Source organism: Garra rufa, chromosome 18 (genome assembly GCF_049309525.1).
Source record: "Garra rufa chromosome 18, GarRuf1.0, whole genome shotgun sequence".
Lineage (NCBI taxonomy): Eukaryota > Metazoa > Chordata > Actinopteri > Cypriniformes > Cyprinidae > Garra > Garra rufa.
In genome coordinates, this window is record NC_133378.1 from 4097096 (window position 1) to 4118674 (window position 21579).

Sequence of the window (21579 nt, forward strand, 5' to 3'; positions counted from 1 at the left end):
AAGCTCTTTAAATAGCTGTGGTCTTTGTATCAATATTTTATTTTTCAAGTTGTGTTGCGGTAAAACAGCAACAGATAGTGCCAGTAGCTCACCAAATGCAACTATTTCACATTACATCCAAATTATGTTTAAAAACGGTGTGAATTTTTTAAATAGCGTAAATCTTTCATGGGTTTTCTACTACATATTTTAGTAAGAGACAACATTTACGTTATATTAGGCAATTACATTAAGTTGTAATATCCACGGTTTCCTTTAATAATAAAGTGTTTAGTGAAAAATTCTTAGACACTTTCACAAGTTTCTTTTCTGTCTATTCTTCCTTGTGTTTTATAGTATTCACTATTGACATTTGTTTAGTTTAATAATTTAGCACATTTATCATCAGATGTAGCTTTACATAAAAAAAATTAGTGGTGGGCCGTTATCGGCGTTAACGTGAGACTCTTATCAGGCGATAAAAAAAATATCGCCGTTAATCTATTCTCAAAGTTGGGTAGGGAGCTGGGTCTATACTACGCAAGCTATGATGACTTTCACCTTGATAGTTTAGCGCGGATGTATACCTAGCCGAATTGCACTGTAGGGGGCGAGAACGAGTCTTCGAACATTTTTGTATTCCTACTGTGAAATCACCACATCAAACGAGACGTGCTAACATGGATGCAGCTATGAAGCCGGCGGGTTTTCTTCAGGGCAGGTGCGTTGCTAGACCCTTTTTACAGGGGCACGTGCCCCAGTGAAAATCTGCTGTGCCCCAGTAAAATCTCAAATTTGAGTTATAATTTACTTTGATAATCCCGAAATAAAGACATTAAACTATATGCAACAACTGAATTGACGCTTCTAAAAGCAACGCAGTTTATCCGAAGACTATACACGCAGATATCCATGCCAGTGCGCAAATGTGTATTTAACTGCAACGCGCACGTCGCGCAGCCTTTTACGCAGAAGTACATGCAGTGTAGGAATAGTTGGTTACACAAGTTTGTATAGTTAATTGTGTTGTAGATCCAATTGTCAAGCAGTTTGTGATGCATTTTGGAAACAGGAGACGAGCCCCTGGTCTAATGCGCCACCTGGCTTGAGAAACCCGTTCTCAAAGACTTACTTTTAGTCATCATTTGGGTAGCACACATATTCTGAATGCCTTCGGCAGAATTCAAATTAGCAATTTTAATCTAGATTAAAAGAACCGTATGTAAGAAATGTATTTCAGTTAATCATAAAATGGCCCTGACATGTCACTAGACATTAAGAAATCATGTTCATTTCAAATACTTATATCACTGACAACAGTGGTCCGGCCAGGATATTGTCATTTAAAAGTGACAGTTGCAGCCCACGACTGATGTTATTGTTGTCATGTTGTGTTTTGGTCTGAGGCTCCACCCTCCAGCTATCGACCAATCACGAAGTCAGTAGAGTTTCGTGATCCGGGTTGCCAGCTCTGCTCTAGTTACAGCTGCAGCTAAGAACGTGTCGGATAAAACAGGTATAACGTTACGAAACCTAAAAGACCTCGTTATGAATCCGAAATACGTCATGACAAAGTCCGAAATAAAACAAGGGTTTGTATAGGAGATGATTTAGCCTATTTCCAAAAAAAGTGGAGTGTTCCTTTAAAGGCTCTTTAAATTGACCCTGACTGGTTTTGTGGTCCAGGCTCATAAATATGTCTATATAAGGCAAAAATAATGTATAATCAATCCTTATCAGCAACTTGAAAAATAAGTTTCATTATTTTATACAGAAAAAGATGTATGAAATCAGTTTAGCCATCATTATATACAGGTATTTTACTGTAGAATGCCACGATTGACCCATCAGAATTGAGTCAGCATTGAGTTATACATCTTTTTCATCCTGTATTTTGTTAACTGAGTGTATGTATGTCCGACAAGATATTGTGTTCTGCCAGATCATCAGATCATCTTCTTTCACATGTAATGATCCATCGTTTCTTCCCATTCTTTGAGTCATCTGTTGTCTGAAAGGCTCTACTGGCTCTTTTCTGGAAGTTCAGTTGAGTATGAACTCTCGCTGTGTACCATGAGTGCTCACTATGCCAAGAATTCAGTCCTCAACAACAGAGAGTGGCACGCATCCTGCCCTGGGCTTTCAGCCAATAAGAACGCAGAACAAACCTGTGAGTCGACCAAAAGCAGAGCAGTCGAGCGAATCAGAGCACTGGCATTGACTATCACAGCAGTATACAACACCCCGTAAAATGATTCTCAAAGAAAAACTGAACTGACCAATAATGACCGTTGCTTCATACAATAATGCATTCATCACTTTCTATCACGCAGCAGACATAGCTAATAGAGCACAGACCGAACATTGAGCCAACACAGACCATCCTGCCAATGATCCATTACTCAGAACACAAAGAAACATTTATTGCCAAAAGAATGCAGGCCAAAATAGAGAATTAACCAAACACAAGGAGCATGCTTTATGTTCCTCCTCGTTAAACTGTCAGTAGAGAAAATCTAATGCTAAATTCATGTGCTCCCGTCCACCCTCAAACCCACCCACCCACCCGAGCTGACATTTACACAGAGAAAGTCAACAGATCGGTCCAAGCGGAGGGCTCTCAGCTCCTGTCCTAACACACATAGAGCTTTGACTACAGCGGAGCAATGTACCTCAAGTTAAACGAAAGTGTCAACATTAAGAGTTCTGCCCCAAGCCAAATCAACTACAATATAAACACTTTTCCTTTCAGAAACCTTCCCTGGGGCTCCTAATGAAGCCTTTTCAGCTAATCTGAAACTAATTAATGATCCCATTTTTTCCCAATTAGCAACTTCTTACTACACAACTTACACTAATTTCCATCACTGCAGTTAAAATGGCCAAAAATGGATATAAATAGCCAACATCTGTAGCCACATACATATGACTTGTGGTTAATATAGAATTTAAAGGCATAGTTCACCCATAAATGAAAAATCTGTCATTAATTACTCACCCTCATGTCCTTCCAAACCCGTAAGACCTTCACTCTTTGAAGAATTTATTGAATAAAGTTGTTAGTTTTGTTTTCTTTGTGCACAAAAAGTATTCTTGTAGCTTCATAAAATTATGGTTGAACCACTGATGCCACATGGACTATTTTAACAAAGTCCTTACTACCTTTCTGGGCCTTGAAAGTGTCAGTTGTGTTGCTGTCTTTGCAGGGTCAAAAAGTCCTTGAATTTCATCAAAAATATCTTAATTTGTGTTCTTACGATGCACAAAGTTCCTAAAGTTTTTTTTGTTTTTGTTTTTTGGATGAACTATCCCTTTAAATTCTATATTAACCGATAGAGATATTATTAGCGGTGAATTCTAAGACATGCTTCATATTTTTATGACAAATGATACCACAAATCATGCGATTTGTCTTCAAATGTACAGATTTTGCATGGTGGACTGTGACACAAGCTAGAAAATCAACCAAAATCCCATAGACCTACACTGAAGGAAGGACCTGAGTGATATCTAGGAACCACAATATCATAGAGATTTAGAGGTGGGATATTTTCACTTGGGTCAGTAAGTAACCACCTAGTGTTGTCCAATACCACATAGCTATGATTTACCAACCACACAGATGAGCTTTATCCACCTTAGCAGTATCTTTATTTCTGGTTCATAATGCATAACACTTCTTTCCTGTGGTAAAATTCACATCCGCTGATTACATTTTCCACAAATCTGAGATGTGTCATACTTGGAACATCTACAGCTCATTTTAAAACCCACTTGGTATCTACTCAACATCCTGAAAGTTTCTAGAATAATCAGTCGTCTCTTACCTCTCTGGCCTTCTCCATCTCTGCTTGCAGGACCTGCTTGGCCACCTCCAGATCCTGTAATTTCACCCTCAGCTCCTCGTTCTCCTGTTCCAGACGAGATCTCTTCTTCTCCACAGTGTCCAGCTCATTGTGCAGACGGATGGACACATCCTTCGCCACCTGAAACAATGACAACTGTTTTATGAGGTGAACATTTTAAATAATCTTTTTGGAAAAAAAGATGCACTGTGAGCTATAGAAGCCCATTTCCACCACTGAATAAAAGAAAAAAAAAGGTTATTGTGACTTTTTATCTGACAATTCAGACCTTTTTCCTAAAAATTATGAGACATAAACTTGCAATTGCGGATTATAAAGTCAGAATTGTGAGATATAAACACAATTCAGATTTTTTACTCAAGATTGCATGATATAAACGTACAAATTTGTGAAATAAAGTCAGAATTGTGAGATAAAAATTCGCAATTTTGACTTTTTTCTGGCAAATGCGAGTTTATATCTTGCAATTCTGACTTTCTTTCTTGCAATTCTGACTTTTTTCTGGCAAATGCGAGTTTATATCTTGCAATTCTGACTTTCTTTCTTGCAATTCTGATTTTTGTCAGGCAAATGCAAGTTTTATATCTTGCAATTCTGAAAAGATGCACTGTGAGCTATAGAAGCCCATTTCCACCACTGAATACATTTTTTTTTAAAAAGGTTATTGTGACTTTTTATCTGAAAATTCATCCGACTTTTTTCCTAAAAATTGTGAGATATAAACTTGCAATTGCGGATTATAAAGTCAGAATTGCGAGATATAAACACAATTCTGATTTTTTACTCAAGATTGCGTGATATAAACGTACAAATTTGTGAAATAAAGTCAGAATTGTGAGATAAAAATTCGCAATTCTGACTTTTTTCTGGCAAATGCAAGTTTATATCTTGCAATTCTGACTTTCTTTCTTGCAATTCTGACTTTCTTTCTTGCAATTCTGACTTTTTTCTGGCAAATGCGAGTTTATATCTTGCAATTCTGACTTTCTTTCTTGCAATTCTGATTTTTGTCAGGCAAATGCAAGTTTTATATCTTGCAATTCTGAAGAGATGCACTGTGAGCTATAGAAGCCCATTTCCACCACTGAATACATTTTTTTTTAAAAAGGTTATTGTGACTTTTTATCTGAAAATTCATCCGACTTTTTTCCTAAAAATTGTGAGATATAAACTTGCAATTGCGGATTATAAAGTCAGAATTGCGAGATATAAACACAATTCTGATTTTTTACTCAAGATTGCGTGATATAAACGTACAAATTTGTGAAATAAAGTCAGAATTGTGAGATAAAAACTTTTTTCTGGCAACTGCGAGTTTATATCTTGCAATTCTGACTTTCTTTCTTGCAATTCTGACCTTTGTTTTGCAATTCTGACTTTTTCTGGAAAATGCAAGTTAATATCTTGCAATTCTGACTTTCTTTCTTGCAATTCTGACATTTTTTTTGCAATTCTGACTTTTTCTGGAAAATGCAAGTTTATATCTTGCAATTCTGACTTCCTTGCAATTCTGATTTTTTTGTCAGGCAAATGCAAGTTTATATCTTGCAATTCTGACTTTTTTCTCACAAATTTTTTTTTTTTGGCAAATGCGAGTTTGTATCTCGCAATTCAGACTTTTTTTCTCGCAATTCTGACTTTCTTACAATTCTGACTTTTTCTGGCAAGTGCAAGTTTATATCACTCAATTCTGACTTTTTTCCACATAATTCTGAAATTTTTTCTGGCAAATGCGAGTTTATATCTCGCAATTCAGATGTTTTCTCTTGCAGCTCTTTGTTTCGCAATTCTGATTTTTTTTCTGACAAATGCGAGTTTGTATCTCACAATTCTGACTTAACTCGCAATTGTGTGTTATAAAGTCAGAATTGCAATTCTGAGAAAAAAATTATTTATATCTCGCAATTCTGACTTTACAACTCGCAGTTGTGAGTTTGTATCTTACCATTCTGAGAAAAAAGGTCAGAATTCCGAGAAACTTGCGATTGCAAGAAAGAAAGTCAGAATTTTTAGATAAAAAGTTGCAATTACCTTTTTTATTTATTTTTTTTAATTCAGTGGCGGAAATGGGCTTCCTAGTGAGCTGCCTTTGAAGACAAGCTTGGTGGAAAAATAACTCAAGATGGTGAATAAGGCAAGAAAAATATTTATATTTATTATATTTTAATATTACATAAATGATAAACATATAAATAAACATTTAATTCGGTGCTGAAAATTTGTTTAGTGTACTGCCAAATACTGATTCAAAATACTGCATGCTGTCATAATCATATTATAAAATCCCTCCTGTTTTCGCTTTTAGCTTTGCCAGTGAAAAGTAGTGAAGAAGGTTAGTTTATAAGTCTGTGATTCATCTCTCCCTAAAGGTAGAGGAAAGCTCATTAAAAGCGGTTGATCGTAAAGCTGCACTAACTTCGGTGTTAGGCAAAGAAAGAGAGAATCCACTGGTGTGGTACTGGTGTTTGGATCGTTTTAGCAACACAAGGCTATTTTTCATTACTGACAATGTTCGTATGTTTCTAAAGGGCACATGTAAAGAAAGGATGTAGGTTTGTGTGAGAGGAATGAGGAAAAGACAGGGCAGCAGTCACTGAAAGGAGTGAATGGGGATTGAGAAGGGGTAGGAGGAGAAACACAGTCCCTGTTTGTGAGGGAGGATTTTCTCCTCTCTGTGTGTCTGAACCACAGCCAAGGTGCAGCTGGGTACCCACAATGCTCCTCTGTACCAGCACCACACTCTAATTCATATCAGATCCCTCCATCTCTCATTCTTTCCTTTTCTTTATTTCACCAACAGTCTCTCTGTCTTTAATTTCTCTTTGTCAGGAGCTATAATCATCTTTGTTTATCTATCAATGTTGTGGAAGAAACAACAACTAAACTAAAACTAAAAACAGCAAAACCACTAACTTAACTATATTTTTAGTAGTGTTACAGTAGTTGTTTCAGTTCAGCTTTTCCAGCACCAGCTATTTTCCCCAAAGTGTTGTGCTGTGGTATGATAAAGTCGTGTTCACTGTTTTACTGGTGCTTTATATTGTTTCTGCCACTGAATAAAAAAATTAAAATAAGGTGACTTTTTTTTACAATTTGGACTTTTTTTCTCAGAATTGTGAGATATAAACTTGCATTTGTGTGAAAAAAGTCAGAATTGCAAGTTTATATCTTTATAACTTGCAATATAACTTTTTTGGTAACACTTTCTATGAAGCCTGTATTTATAATGCATTACAAGGACATTCTTAATGCATTATAATGCATGCATAATGCCTTATAAACAACATTATAATATGTTATATAATTTTATAAATAATCATAGCAACAGTTACGATGCACTATAATACTTACCTTTTGTGCTTATAACTTTGATGAGTACAATGCATTATAACACCAGATGAAGACTGCATTTACAATGCATTATAAGGGTGTTCTTATATGTATGTTCTTATTATGCATTATAATACATTAAGAATGCCCTTGTAATGCATTGTAAATGCAGGCTTCATCTGGTGTTATAATGGTAAGTATTATAATACATTGTTACTGTTTTTATAATTATTAATTAGATTATACAACAAATCATAATTGTGTTTATAAGGCATTACGCATGCACTATAATACATTAATAATACCCATATGAAGGATTATAAATGCAGACTTCATATGGTGTTATGATGCATTGTACTCATCAAATTTATAAGCACAAAAAGGTAAGTATTATAGTGCATTTTAACTGTTGTTATGATTATTTATAAAATTATATAACACATTATAATGTTGTTTATAAGGCATTATGCATGCATTATAATGCATTAAGAATGTTCTTATAATGCATTATAAATACAGGCTTCATAGAAAGTGTTACCACTTTTTTCTCACAAATGCGAGTTTATATCTCACAATTCAGATTTTTTGTGAGACATTAACTTGCAATTGCGAGTTATAAAGTCAGAATTGCACGATATAAACTCACAATTGCATGTTATAAAGTCAGAATTGCGAATTTTGAGTTTATATCTCGCAATTCTGACTTTTTTTCCACAATTCTGACTTTTTTCTCAAAATTGTGAGATATAAACTTTTATATTTCTCAGTCATTGCGACTTTTGTGATATAAACTTGCAACTGCAAATTATAGTCAGAATTACGAGATGTAAACTCAAAATTTAGAGAAAAAAGTTATAAGAGATATAAACACGCAATTCTGACATTATGTTTGAGTTTCTGTAATACTATAATTTCTATAATTTTGAGAAATAGTGAGAATTGCGAGTTTGTATCATGCAGTTCTGAGAGAATTCAGAATTACGAGATGTAAACTTGAAATTGTGAGAAACAATGTCCAACATTGTCCACATTATCCTACAGTATATGAAGAAAAACATTGAAATTATAATTAGAATATATAGGTTATGTACCAGTACTATGTACTATATATAATATTAAAACCTTTTAATGAATAGAAATATTGACTATGTATTGACAAACAATAAAATGGAATACCCATATCATTTATTTTCTTACAATTTTGTTATTAGTTATGCAATTTTGTATTTTAGTTTTAATATTGTATTATAAGTGTAATGTCAGTGATGTTTTTAATAAACTTTTAATGAAATCTTTTTTAATGAACTGTAAACATTTTTATATATCAATGCTATTTTTGATTATATATTCAACTTGAAGACATATACAGTTATTAACTGTAAATTGCACACCATTAACTTTAAAAACACCATCATCAAAACCTAAAGATCTTCGAATTCCAAAAGTTTTCACCCCCGGCTCTTAATGCGTCATGTTTCCTTCTAAAGCATCAGTGAGTGTTTGTATGAAAAGATGGATCTCAAACTCATACAGTCATTGTTGGAAAAGGGTTCAAATATACAAAAATGCTGAAAAACTAAATAATTTGTGGGACCTAAAGGATTTTTCTGAAGACAGTTTAACTGTTCAGGACAAACAAGGGACTGAAAAAAAACTATCACTAAACAAAAAAAAAGCCTGAAACATTTTTATTCACTCTATATTTTTTATTTAGTGCTGTCAAACGATTAATCGCATCCAAAATACGTTTTTGTTTACATAATATGTGTATACTGTGTATATTTATTATGTATATTTAGATACACACACATACAGTACATAGTTTGAAAATATTTACATGTATATATTTATATTCATATAATTTATATAAAATATAAATGTATTTTTTAATATATACATGTGCATACATGTGTAATATATGTGACCCTGGACCACAAAACCAGTCTTAAGTCGCTGGGGTATATTTGTAGCAATAGCCAAAAATACATTGCATGGGTCAAAATTATTGATTTTTCTTTTATGCCAAAAATCATTAGGAAATTAAGTAAAGATCATGTTCCATGATGATTCTTTGTAAAATTCCTACTGTAAATATATCAAAATGTAATTTTTGATTAGTAATATGCATTGTTAAGAACCTAATTTGGACAACTTTAAAGATGATTTTCTCAGTATTTTGATTTTTTTGCACCCTCAGATTCCAGATTTTCAAATAGATGTATCTCGGCCAAATATTGTCCTATCCTAACAAACCATACATCAATAGAAAGCTTATTTATTGAGCTTTCATATGATGTATACATCTCAGTTTTGTAAAATGTAACCTTAAGACTGGTTTTGTGGTCCAGGGTCACATATGTGTTTACGATTAATCGTTTGACAGCACTCGTTTTTTTACAATAAAGTTCCAGTAACTACATCTTTTAGCTTTTTAATATAACTATAACAAGACTTTTTATACAGTCTTTTTGTGGACAAACAGCCAAGCACGAAATAAATCAATATCGCCATTCACGCTATAGTATAAAATACATTTCTAAACCACAAGCCCAGGGTTTTGTAGTAATTGCATGTCTGCATGTCCTCTCACACAAAAGCTTTAATTATCAGAGCTCCATAAGTGTCTGTTGGTCCCAGATTATTTGCATTCACTCCTCCCTCTACACCTGCCTTTGTCTGACAATGTCACGGCCAGTTGTCGTTTTTACATGCAAAAGAAGACAGACACCTCTAGATCCACAGGGAAAGGGGTAGTGAAGCACTTCAATGCCGTGTGTGTGTGTGTGTGTGTGTGTGTGTGTGTGTGTGTGTGTGTGTGTGTGTGTGTGTGTGTGTGTTTAGGTGCTTTGTTGTCCGCCCCTCTCACCACAGCCTGATGTGGAACAAGCTGGCATATCTGACCAAACGCAGAAATCAAAGAAATTTAATGACCCATCAAAGACCAATAATGGCTCATTTACATGTGACCATGACTGTTTGTCAGCAGAACTTGGTCAAATATGTAAATGGCTCTGTGGAATTTGTTTGTCTTTGATTATGTGTGTGTGTCGCTCTTCTCTGATCCTGCTTTTCAGGATTGCTCCGCCTCTCCGCTGTGCAAACGGTCGTTTCAAATGACTTCCCTCCAGATCTGTATCTGCTAGCATCTGCGGGACAGCCGCACTATAAACTCACCCTTACCCTGCTTAAAAACAGCAAGTTGCCCGTTGGTTAACCTCTAAGCCCACATGCAGCTCAGATGAGCCATATGAAGACAGTCCAAGGGCACCAAATACAGTTGTGTTGAAAGAAACCCATTAACACAGTTTCACTAAACGGACTGACGCTTTAAATGCAGCTTCCAGCCATATGTCACTCTCGAGTTCATTTTACAAACCCTGCCTTTGTAACTCACACGCGAGTAATAGAGTCAACATGAAATGGCATTCGCAAGCCCTTTTACTTACATAACGCATTGCATTTCTGAGTGAAACAGGATATTTGGTTAGATCAAATGTAGGGCAGGTAAATGGAAACTTTAGTCACCTGCTTCTCAATTTTTTATTCTAGAAAAGAGACCCTAGTTATCTCAAATGTGCCTGCTCTAGAGTTTCATCTCAGCTTGGGTTCTGTTTTTCAAAGTAGGGCTTTGTCTAGCTCCATGGCTGTTTGACGTGTGAATGCGGCACATGGCTGATTATGCATGTGCACTCCTCATATAGATGATAATGAAGCGGTTCGACGGCGAGTGGACCAAGCCAGCTACACAATGAGGAGGTGTTCATTACTATGTGTGTCTTTCTCACTCCTCTTATCTCCAGGATGCTGCTGTTCAGCTGATATGTGAACAGGCGAAGGCCAAACTGACCAAACAGTATTTTCCTCGCTTATCAACATCTGTCACCCTCACTTCCTCTTTATTATTCTCCTTCTGCCTGGAGAATTTTTCTGCTCAGGGGTTTGCTTTTATAGCTTAGAAGATGCAATGCAGGTCTCATTAAGACTAAAAAATACTTACATTTTGTGCATATGCTAGGGTATACAGTTGAAGTCAAAAGTTTACATACACCTTACAGAATCTGCAAAATGTTAATTATTTTACCAAATTCATGTTATTTTTTATTTAGTATTGACCTGAATAAGATATTTCACATAAAAGGTGTTTACACATAGTCCACATGAGAAAATAATATTTGAGTTCAAAAGTTTACATACAGTACACTTGATTCTAAATACTGTGTTGTTACCTGAATGATCCACAGCTGTTTTTTTTTTTAGTTGTTCATGAGTCCCTTGTATGTCCTGAACAGTTAAACTGCTTCAGTAAAATCCTTCAGGTCCCACAAATTCTTTGGTTTTTCTGAATTTTTGTGTATTTGAACCTCTTCCAACAATGACTGTATGATTTTGAGATCCATCTTTTCACACTGAGGACAACTCAGAGACTCATATGCAACTATTACAGAAGGTTCAAACACTCACTGATGCTCCAGAAGGAAACACGATGCATTAAGAGCCAGGGTGTAAACTTTTGAACAAAATGAATATGTGTACACTTTTGTTATTTTGCCTAAATATTGTATTTTTTTCATTTAGTGCTGCCCTTTAGAAGCTACAGAAGATACTTATATGTTTTGCAGAAGACAAAATAAGGTTAACCTAATCTTCAAATTCCAAAAGTTTTCATCTACTAGCACTTAATGCATTGTATTTCCTTCTGGAGCATCAGTGATAGAACCTTCTGTAATAGTTGCATAGTCCCTCAGTTGTCCTCAGTGTGAAAAGATGGATCTCAAAATGATACAGTCATTAAAAAAAAGTTCAAATTAGGGATGCTCATATTGACCGTGTAACCGTTAACCGACAGTAAGAATTTTAACCGATTATTACTATCAGTTAAACGGTTTAAATTATTTATTTATTTTTTATTTTTTTATGTTTGCTGCATGGTGAAAGAAAAATAATGTTTACTCATGGGCGCGTGTGGACACGTGTAAGCACCTGCTTTACCTTCTCTTAGTTTGTGTAACTGATGTAGTAGCCTATATGCAACACGATGGCAATGGCGATATTGGGTTATCAGAGAGTGAATCCGTGAATAAATGTATTCAAATTCTGAATTAATTATAGTCTAAAAAGTGCGCGCTCCCCTTACAATCACTGGAAAGCTGTCACTCATACATTAGTAGTTCATTGCAATCTCACAAAGTTAACAAAGTAATAAAATAACCTTTACACTGTACAATTAATCTCTTATTTACATCATGTATACACTTCCTTTGTTTTAATGAGAGAGTTCGCGGAGATGTAGAAATCAGCAGAACTGAAACCGGCACTTTGAGTGGTGAGTGGATTGTAACATAGTTTACAATGGATCTCAAAATGATACAATCTGATTGGCCACTGCGATTATAAAATCAACAGATATGTCTGTGATTGGCTATTGAACGCTGTGAAAACACGTTTCTCCACATATGACCAGTGGATGAAAAGACCCGAACCGCAAATTGAAAGGATTTTTGTGATGTGTTTTTGTCGCGGATCTAACAGTTAACAGGCAGCGTTCCAGTCTATCCGTGCAGCATGTGGACGTGTTAAAAACTAGGTACACTGAGGTATAGGCTGGCCTGCTATATATTTTTATGTCCGACGAGAAGAATAAGACCGGTACCATCAACTATTATTTTCTCTTGTGGACTATATGTAAACATATTTTAAGTGAAATATCTTATTCAGGTCAGTACTAAATAAAAAAAAAAAAACATTAATTCTGTATGACCTTTCTGGGCCTTGAACGTGTCAGTTGCATTGGGTCAGAAAGCTTTTGGTTCAGTGTTGTTTTTGACAACCATCTTAGATTTAGTCTTAGTCTTAGTCTTTTGGACTAAAATGCTTCTTAGTTTTAGTCAAATTTTAGTCACTTCTATATGTGATAGTTTTAGTCCAATTTTAGTCGACGAAAAGTCAAAAAGGTTTTAGTCTAGTTTTAGTCGACTAAAAGTCAAAAAGGTTTTAGTCTAGTTTTAGTCAAAAAAAAGGGGAAAAAGTAGTCTTTTAACAAATTAATGTAGGTCATTAAGTATTTTGCTGTTGGGTAGTGTCACTTATAAGTTCTGAAAATAGCAGATCTATAGTTCAACACAATGTGAGCTTCCGGATCGACTATTTTCACCAATAATTACAATAATGAAGGAATGTTTTAGAACATAAAAGACAAACAAGGATGGAATGCTAAAACGGCTTGCCATACTAGTATAGCAAAGAGTATTTAATGCTAAAACGGCTTGCCATAGCGTCAGATACTTTTTAAGTTTTAATCGGCATGCACAATAAGCGGAAATGTCATGCATTTTAAACGTCTGACGGACCACCCACTAACATTTTCGTCTATTCTCGTCTCGTCAACGAAAACTCACACACGTCTCGTCATGTTTTAGTCATCAACGAGCCATTTTTATCTCGTCATCGTCTCGTTATCGTCATGAAAAAAAGTGGCGTCAACGAAATGATTTCGTCATCGTCATCGTTGACGAAAACAACACTGTTTTGGTTTTCATCAAAAACATCTTAATTTGTGTTCTGAAGATGAATGAAGGTCTTATGGGTTTGGAACAACACGAGGGTGAGTAATTAATGACAGATTTTTTTTATTTATTTTTTTGGGTGAACTATGTCTTTACACATCTGCATCCTCCATTAGGACTGGGTGTGGAACCACAGAAATGTTTTATGACATCTGATTTTAAACTCTCTGCCAATCAGCAGAAAACTACTAGATTATCAAAATTTCCTGATATTAATCTCATTTCTGATTTTTGCTTCCTACAGCTGTAAACATTCTCTGTTTCTCAGCTGTTGTTTTGTATAAGCACATGACTGGAGAAGCTCAGATGGATAACAGAGGGAGAAAGGAAGCTCCAGTGTTCCTCCAAACCCAATTTCACAAGCCCCAACAGCTGATGAGAAGGTGTAGAGCTGTTTTCCGTCCTTCCCCTGACAGATCTGGGAGATGTTGCTCTCATTGGATGAGAAATGAGGCCAGTGCTTTAGAGAGCAGGAAATGGTGCAGGGATCTTACAAACATTCAGATCCTCCATCAACCCTTTTCACCCCCACCCCCTCCTGACCATGACATCATCCCCTCCCCCTTCATCTCGAGAGACGGGATGGGAAGAAGTCGAACATGGGAAACTCGTCTATGACAGAGTAAGTCCAAGGGGGAAAAGATATTTGTCTTTCACAGCCTCTTGGTCAGAACATCACTGACCTCTGAATGGAGTTCATTCATACGGAAAGTACCGAACAATAACTGACACGCACGTGGGTTATGTGCTTTATCATCTGAGACCCAAAAAGTGTACAGAAATTCAAGGGTTTTACTTAACATATAAAACATGATGGCCAGACAAATGATTAGTCATCCTTAATTTGTATTATATTACATTACATGGCTTTCTTGAATACTTGATTGCAATTGGTGATTTGCATTATTCTGGGGCAATCATTTTCCTAAATATCTGTGCTCCCCAGATCATTCTTGTCACATAATATAATATTTTTAACTCATGTTAGCAATCCATATCCAATTATTTATAGTTTTGGTAAGTAAGCCAGATAATACGCAGAATAACAGTCAGCTGGTCTTTTTTTTTTTGTGCACAAAAAAGTATTGTCATATCTTTATAAAATTAAGGTTGAACCACTGATGTCACATGAGCTATGAAACTATGAAAGATGTTCTTACTACCTTTCTGGGCTTTGAACATGTCAGTTGTGACGCTGTCTATGCAAGGTTTAGAAAGCTCTTGGATTTCATCAAACATATCTTAATTTGTGTTCTTGTGTTACAGGTTTGGAACGAAATGAGAGTGAGTAATTAATGACAGAATTTTCATTTTTGAATGAACTATCCCTTTAAGCCCAGAGTATAATGCAGTTTTTTGTTGTTTTGTGTGAGCACATGACCGGAGAAGCTAAGATGAATAACAAAAGGAGAGAGGAAGTTAAAGTGTTTCTCCAAACCCAATTTTCATAAGCCACAGCAGCTGATGAAAAGGTTTAGAGCTGTTTCCAATCCTTTCCTTGACATACACTAGCATATTCGTACAGTAAAATGTGCAGCTTTTCAAAGTATACAAATGCAGGCGGTCGACACAGGCGCTCTAAAAAGCTTAATCTTAGTCCAATGTCTGCGCTGTTTTTCTCCAGAAGTTATGACCAATAAAAATGTCTTTGTACTCTTTTAAAATAAAGTTGTGGCTATCTCATAACCCTCTCACACAAATGCTTGTCATTGTGGGCGTCTGTTGTTGTCGCAGTCTCTGCTATTTTGTTGTTGTTCCATCTCTTTAGTTTTATTTTCTACTGTGAAACAGTGGCCCGGTCCAGTGTTGCCACCTTGTGGAACAATTGATTAGTGGGATGTATGTAAATGCAGTGACGAACGCAGAAGTGACAAAAGTGAAAGAAAAACAAAACAGCAGTCACGAATTTGAAGTACAAAACGAGGATTTGTAAAAAAAAAATGTTGGAGGATTTCGATAAAAGCCAAGAGAAGGCTGGTTTTCCTTTGCTGTAAACAAAACTTGGCAAATTCTCACCAGATCTTATGCTACGCCTATGTCCTATGTCGTTCACTGAAATGCCGTTGGCATGTAAACTCGTGTATGACAGTTAGTGGAAGCTATATAATGTTGATTAAATAATTGATTATTGACTAATTGTCAGTTTCAGATTTTGGCTGCATTAAAACGTTAATGAGGTTTTCTGTGTTTCATAGGATATAGGCGAACGTGATGATGAACGCAGAAGTGACGGACACGGAAACGCAGTGGAGAGAGCAAAACAAAACAGCAGTCACGAATTAGAAGTACAAAACGAGGACTTGTAAACAAAAATGTCAGAGGATTTCCATATAAGCCAAGAGCATATTGAGAAAATCACCCTTAAATTTGTCCAAATTAAGTTCTGATCTGAAGTTTTGATCTATTTACAGTTGGAATTGTACAAAATATCTTCATGGAGCACGATCTTTACTATGATAATTCAAGAAAATTGATCATTTTGACCCAATACAATAGCCGCGTTTCCACTGTCGGGCCAAAAGCGGGCGTGCTAGTGCGTGCCAGAGCCAGTTGCGTTTCCACTGTCACTTCCGGGGCCTGATCGTGCCTCGTCGGTGCTTCCTCAGGGCCAGTGGCCCGGGTTTTTCGGCCCGACGAAAACCTTGGGCCAAAGCGGGCCAGCCGGGGCTTGAGGCGTGGTCAAAGTGAAAGGCGGAGTGTGTCTGCGGTAAGATGCGCATTTCGCTGTATTACTAATACAGGGCTCTTCTATGTATTTGGACCGAGGACAATATACAACGCCAGTTTGACGGCGTCTGCAGAAACAAAGACGTGATAAAATACATCGTTGCTGGACTCACAAAGCTAAATATCCAGCGCACCACATTGCAAGTTCGAGACAAGTTGAAGAAATTGCGGGCGCAGTACAAAGCCATAAAAACATACAATGGACAAAGCGGTGCCCAGAGAAGGCAGATATTATATGGAAATGCAGTTTTGATGGGCACATTACTTAAATGGTTATCTGATGGGGCACCTTTTGTGTCCTGTGTAAATCAGGTCCTATTCAGTAATAGTTACACTATTAACTGTTGTTACAGACAACTATGTGATGAAAACATTTAAATGCATGTCTGATTAGTATCTACTCGTATTTAAATTTGGAAAAATTTTTTTTTTTTTTTTTACATCGTCCAAAAAACCCCCACAGAAACTCACCAACACACCTTGATAAATTGTTAACATACACTGTACCTGTATCTGTACCTAAATAAAAGCATAAAAAATTATACTAGAAGTACAACTGTGTAGTTATTTTTTGCAGTAGTGTGTAGATAATATGCAACATTTTGTTTAATGTAATGCCAAGTTAGACAAAAGATTTGTGTGTAGGTCATAAAAACAAAGCTTCTTTTCAAGTGATTTATTAATGTAATATATTACAAACAACTGTTGCAGAGCACTTCTTGCATCAGAACAGACATCACCAACATTACAAGACGTTTCTGCATTCGCTGTATCCGGCTTCCACGTCGCTTTATTGTTCTTTTTCGCTTTGCAGCTAATATAAGCTTTCGCCGTAAACGCTGCTGAGCCTCCGTCTTCGCATCTTGTTTTCGCTGCCTCATCTTCCACCAAGAAAATACCGAAAGGAGCAAACAGCCGCTTCGGCTCTCTTCCTTCAATAATCACACTACGGTGACTTACTTTCAATCTCCCCGCTGAAAGGGGAGGGGTTTCGTGACGTTTGATTCAAGGAGGTGTGTAAAGGGCAGGCTTTAGGTTTGCGCAGCGAGGCTACTGGCTCGATAGTGGAATATCCCAGCTTACTTTTGGTCCTGGTGCTTGCGACTCGAGGCCATTGGCCCCGCCCGGCACGCTCTTAGCACTGGCTCGCACTGGCCCGACAGTGGAAAAGCGGCTAATGTATTTTTGGCTATTACTACAAATATACCCATGCTACTTAAGACTGGTTCTGTGGTCCAAGGTCACAAATAAACCTAGGATGGCATGAGGCACAGAAAACGCAGTGGAGAGAGCAAAACAAAACAGCAGTCACAAATTAGAAGTACAAAACGAGGATTTGTAAACAGAAATATCAGAGGATTTCCATATAAGCCAAGAGGAGACTGGTTTTCCTTTGCTGTAAACAAAACTTGGTTCTTGAGTCTAGCATATGTGACCCTGGACAACAAAACCAGTCATAAGGGTTCATTTTGGCATCAACTCATGCATCACATTAGAGACCTGCGCGGGACGGATTTTCCAGTCCCGCTCCCGCAAGATTGTGTCCCGCGTCCTCCCACTCCCGCGGAAATAAATGTTATCTCGTCCCGCTCCCGCCCGCGACATTCATGTTTTGTCCCGCTCCCGCCCGCAAAAGCCCGCATAAAATTAACCTATAGAGATTTTTTCAGTACATCGGTTGAATTTACATGAAAAAGTTCTGTAACATCTCGTAAGTTCCACTAGACCCCAGCATAAATGCTCTGGATAAAATATTTGTTATTTAGGCTAAGCATCAACATTCACAAACCACTGTTATTCTTAACAAAAAAGCAAACATGAGCTACTGTGTGCATCCACGGCAGAATGCAAACAAACAAAGCTCCTTTAAAGTTGACATCTCAGTACGCAATCTCATAAAGCTCTTATAACACAATTGATATTATGCACAATTAGCCTTTCATAAATGTCTACACTTTGTGTGTTGTAATTCGTAAGCACGGAATATTCAGCACTGTGCAAAACCTTTGAGCAGTGAGTGGATTTTAACTTGAACACCACTGATTGGCGATGCGTTCCAGAAATCAGCAGATGGCTACATTCCTCACGCTGCAAACAAGCTTTAAATCGAAACTGCCTATTTTCACGCTTACTAATCATATTTATGTTGTTCTTGCAGCTTTTGTGCAATAGGTGAATAACAATTTTTTGTTTTTAGATATTTTATGTTTAGATATTTCTATTTTGCGGGAGTCCAGCGAATCATTTTATTTTCCAGCATCCCGCACACACACGAGTCTCTACCCGCCCGCACCCGCACCCGCACTTGCCCATCAAGTTTCGTCCTGCGCCGCACTCTGTTGCGTTGGGTCCCGCGGGATTGCAGGTTTCTACATCACATCACGCATACATCACACAATATATACTGAATAAATAGGTTTTCCATTGATGTATGGTTTGTTGGGATAGAACAAAATCTGGAATCTGAGGGTGCAAAATCACCTTTTTTGTCCAAATACAGTTCTTCGCAATGCATATTGACAATCAAAAATTAAGTTTTTATATATTTACATGGAAAATATCTTCATGGAACATTATCTTAATATCCCAATGATTTTTGGCACACAAGAAAAATTGACAATTTTGACTGATACAATGTATTTTTGGCAAATATACCCATGCTACTTAAGACGTTTTGTGGTCCATGGTCACATATTCTCATTGGAACTTATGTTACGCCTACGTCATCCACTAGAACGCTACTCTCTTGTGAACGTGTGTGTACGATAGTTAGTAAAAGTTCAATTAAGTTTACTAATTGATTATCAAATAATTGTGAGCAGCTACATTAAAATGTTTTCTGTGTTTCAGGAAATTCAATTCAGTGCATCACTTCAGAGTACTGATTGTTGCACTAGTTGTCTTCATAACCCTGTAAGGCTACAAGAAAATCTGACTTAGCACTTAGATCTGCAAAATGCTTTGTTGCTGTGCTAAGCTGAATATAAAGAAACAATGTCCTTCCTCCCTAAAGCCTCGCAGGCCTGTCACTGCGATAGCAATGGAGTATTTCAACCAGTTGAATGCACGAGCGCTGTGAAGATCAGTGTAATCTGACCTGGCTGTGCCGGTAGTGAGGAGAGACAATTGACCCTGTGTTAGGAGACTCTTGTCAGCAGTTAAAGAATTCAGCAGAGGCTGAGATGTTTTTTTTCTGCACACACCATCCCCCTTCTGTGTTTCACGCCACAAATCGATTGTGTGCTGCAGCCTCTGATTCTTACCAGCTGTGTCCTGAGTGGTAAAACTTAAGTATGTGACAGTGTTACTTGTTAAAGTGCAACACAGTCAGTCTCAGTAGCACAAAAGAGCCACAGCATTTGCTTGGCAGAGGAAATCACTCTCCCTCCTTTTCCTCCCTCTGTTACTGTATACAAATCAGCCATGTAAAAGAGGAATACAGACAGCGAGGCAGTGCTGATGGGAATGACATCATGCTTATTTGTCTTCTCACTGACAGACCACAGAAAGGAAGCATTGTGTCCTCAGCCATGTGAGACAGTTGCCTGTGTGGTGCATTACATGCTGCCTAAAGCACGATCTTATAGTCTACCGCAGACGTTTACATCATTGGATGTTTTCATCAGATTTCATGAGGCACAAGATTATTAAAACAATGATTTAAGATAGGGTAAAAATTAATTTAAGAAACGTGTCATGAACGTGTACTCTCCTTAAAGGGATAGTTCACCCAAAACGTTACCCCATGATTTAGTCACCCTCAAGCCATCCTATATAAATGTGACTTTCTTCTTTCAGCCGAATACAATCGTGTTATATTGGCAGTGAATAGCTGTTGAGATTTTAAAGTCCAATAAATTGCATCCATCCATCATAAAAAGTACTCCACATGGCTTCGGAGGGTTAATCAAAGCCTTCTGAAGCAAATAGATGCGTTTGTGTGAGAAAAATATCAATTGTTTAATCTTTTTAAACTATAATCTCTAGCTTCCGCCAACTGTTGTAAACGTAAAGAACGCGGAAGCACAAAAGAGAGATCTAAACGAAACACCAGTCACGGTGTTTCATTTACAAAACGAGTATTTGCAAAAGAAAAATGTTAAAGGGTTTCGATATAAACCAAGAGGAGGCTGGTTTTCCTTTGCTGTAAACAAAACTTGGTTTTCGTGAGACTAGCATGTTCTCATTGGACTTTACGCTACCCCTACGTCCTTCGTCATCCGCTGGAACGCCACTCTCTTGTGAAAGCGCATTCGACTGTTAGCGGAAGCTAGAATTTATGGTTTGAAGTTTTAAATATAGATATTTTTCTTACTCATATGCATTAAATCCCTTCAGTAGGCCTTTATCAAATCCCCAGACCAGTGTGGAGCACTTTTTATGATGGATGGATGCACTTTATTGGTCTTCAAAATCTCAACTGCCATTCACTGCCATTATAAAGCTTGTAAGAGCCAGGACATTTTTTATGTAACTCTGACTGTATTCATCATATGTGACTCTGGACCAGTCATAAGGGTCAATTTCGTGAAATTGAGATTTATGAGTTATCTGAAAGCTGAATAAACAGTGTACCATTTATGTATGGTTTGTTAGAATAGGACAATAATTGGCTGTGATACAACTATCTTCAAATCTGGAATCCTGAGGGTGCAAAACAATCTAAATATTGAGAAAATCACCCTTAAATTTGTCCAAATTAAGTTATTCTAATCAAAAATTAAGTTTTAATCTATTTACAGTTGGAATTGTACAATATATCTTCATGGAGCATGATCTTTACCATGATAATTTAAGAAAATAGATCATTTTGACCCAATACAATGTATTTTTGGCTATTGCTACAAATATACCCATCCTACTTAAGACTGGTTTTGTGGTCCAAGGTCACATATATACCTAGGATGGCTTGAGGCAAGTAAATCATAGTGTACTTTTCATTTTTGGGTGAACTGTCCCTTTAAATACACTTAAATTGTATTTTGTTAGAATTGTATTATATGCAAACACTGTGTCTTAAAAACATACTTTCAGGATTTAAAGTACACATGGCGTAGTTTGAGTCGAACTCAACTTACAAATTGCGAATCACAGTTAGCTAACACAATATGTTT

General features: G+C 36.7%; 1 protein-coding gene across 1 annotated transcript in view; it reads right to left on the reverse strand.

Annotated features, from left to right (window-relative positions):
• LOC141291464 (microtubule cross-linking factor 2-like) overlaps positions 1 to 21579 on the reverse strand; it is a 69175-nt gene that overhangs the window by 44488 nt on the left and 3108 nt on the right. Inside the window, exon 3 of the mRNA XM_073823626.1 lies at positions 3807 to 3965. Coding sequence (XP_073679727.1) covers positions 3807 to 3965 — 159 coding nt within the window. The remainder of the gene's footprint in view (positions 1 to 3806; positions 3966 to 21579) is intronic.